The 2,289-nt window shown below is 37.4% G+C and overlaps 1 protein-coding gene across 1 annotated transcript in view; it reads right to left on the bottom strand.

Moving 5' to 3' along the window:
• NEK1 (NIMA related kinase 1) overlaps positions 1-2,289 on the bottom strand; it is a 103,478-nt gene that overhangs the window by 87,718 nt on the left and 13,471 nt on the right. The window contains exons 5-6 of the mRNA XM_003792844.3: positions 1,705-1,772; positions 965-1,051 (exon numbers count right to left, since the gene is read on the bottom strand). Of these exons, the coding sequence (XP_003792892.2) occupies positions 965-1,051; positions 1,705-1,772 (155 nt within the window). The remainder of the gene's footprint in view (positions 1-964; positions 1,052-1,704; positions 1,773-2,289) is intronic.

Here is a 2,289-nt window from a genome sequence, read left to right as displayed (position 1 = left end):
AATATCATTTTTCAAAAGTTTCTTTTTTTTAAGACAGAGTCTCACTTTGTCACCCCCAGTAGAGTGCTGGGGCATCATAGCTCACAGCAACCTCAAACTCTTGGGCTCAAGCGATCCTGCTGCCTCAGCCTCCCAATTAGCTGGGATTACAGCCCTCACAACACTGGGCTATTTTAGAGATGGGGGTCTCGCTTTGACTCTGGCTGGTCTCAAACTCCGTGAGTTCAGGCAATCTGCCCACCTCGGCCTCCCAGAGTGCTGGGATTATAGGTGTGAGCCACCACACCCAGCTAATTTACCAAAATTGAATCTGAAAGAAACCTTGAATAGCCAACTGACCAATGTTTTTTGGTTGGAATTTTTCAATTAGAAATAGGCAGAGAAAATAAAGGGTGACTGGACTCAATGGTAAGACTGCTCTTCTCATGCACCTAACATACAACCTATTAGCCACAGCCTGGCTCACTGAGTAGGAACATGGACTTGGAAGCCAGGTGACTAGTTTAGATACTAGTTCTACCAGTTACTATGCTGAAGAATTTCAAAGTTACTTTACCTCTCTGTGTATTTGGTTTCCTGGTAAGGAAAGGGGGATGATTAACACCTACATCTTATAAAATTATTGTCAAGATTAAGAGTTAATTGCACAGAATTCAAAACAGTACCTTGCATAAAGTATTCAATAAACACTAGGAATAATTTAATAGGAAGTGACTATTATAAAGAGAAAGATGAGAGGAAGCATTCTGTCTTCAATTATAACTTAAAGTGATTCTTTCTACAGTGCCTCTGAAGATAGTCAAACAGCTTTTTTACAAACGATCTTATATTAATAAAATATTTTTATATATACAAGTTTATATAGTATGTTATTAATTTTAAGAAATTATATTCTGAAGGTTAATAAATACAGTATAACAGATTTAAAGGAACTATATCATATAATGAACATCATTTTAAATACCTTTTGTTATTATAAGGTTTGTTTTCACAGATTTCAGGTGACAAGTAGTATGGAGTCCCTATGCAAGTTCGAGCCAGCTCTATAGTACTAGAACAAAAAGAAAATTATTGGAAGCTTAAGATACAATCATGTGCTACATAATATGGCCAATGACAGACATGCATATAGAACAGCAATACCGTAAGATTATAATGGAGCTGAAATATTCCTCTCATGTACTGACATCATTGCCTCATAATACCATAACACAATTACTTTATTTTAAATAAATTTAGGGTAACCTACGTGTTTAATACTTATAAAATCCACTAATGTTCTTCATTGACTTACCCAGACCAACTTCCAGTCCCATAAGCTCTATTCATTGTAAGTGCCCTATATGGGTGTACCACTTTTTATCCTTCATACCCTATTTTTACTATACTTTTCCTATGTTTAGATACACAAATGTTTACCATTGTTACAATGATAATACTTATAGTATTATAAGTTATTATTAGTTAAACTAAATACTTACAGTATTTGGTACTGTAATATACTGTACATGGTTATAGTGTAGGAGCACTAGGCTATACTATAAAGCCGAGGCAAGTAGTTGGCGATATATACCATTCAGAGTTGTATAAGTTTCTCAGATTTTTGCACAATGAAATCACCTAAGGATGAAAGTATCTTCATTGTTAAGTGACGTATGAATGCACTTAAAGATATCAAAACAAAATTTAAAACTGATAAGTTACCTATTAAGAACTCTAGCAATTCCAAAATCTCCAAGTTGTACTGTTCCATCTTTGGTTAAAAATATGTTCTGTAAAAGACAGGAGAAAAAAACAGTCCAGGTATGAAGCAACAATAGTTTTCACCTAAGTTAATTTAATTAAAATATAATGCCAGAGTGACTGGATGTCCAAATGAAAAAGAATAAATGTGGTTCCCTACCTAAAACCATACACATAAAAATGAACTCAAAATGGATTCTAAGGGCTCGGTGCCTGTGGCTCAAGTGGCTAAGGCGCCAGCTATGTACACCTAAGGCGGAGGGTTCGAATCCAACCTGGGCCCGCCAAACAACAAAGACGGCTGCAACCAAAAAATAGCCAGGCGTTGTGACGGGCACCTATGGTCCCAGCTACTTGGGAGGCTGAGGCAGGAAACTCGCTTGAGCCCAGGAGTTGGAGGTTGCTGTGAACTGTGATGCCATGGTATTCTACCCAGGGGGGATAGCTCGAGGCTCTGTCTCAAAAAAAGAAAAAGAAAAAAGGATTTTAGGGCTCCGCATCTGTAGCTCAGCAGCTAGGGTGCCAGCGACATACATGGGAGCTGGC

This window comes from Otolemur garnettii, unplaced genomic scaffold, assembly GCF_000181295.1.
Source record: "Otolemur garnettii isolate 467f Iridium unplaced genomic scaffold, OtoGar3 scaffold00061, whole genome shotgun sequence".
Classification (NCBI taxonomy): Eukaryota; Metazoa; Chordata; class Mammalia; order Primates; family Galagidae; genus Otolemur; species Otolemur garnettii.
This window is presented reverse-complemented; position numbering and strand designations above follow the sequence as displayed.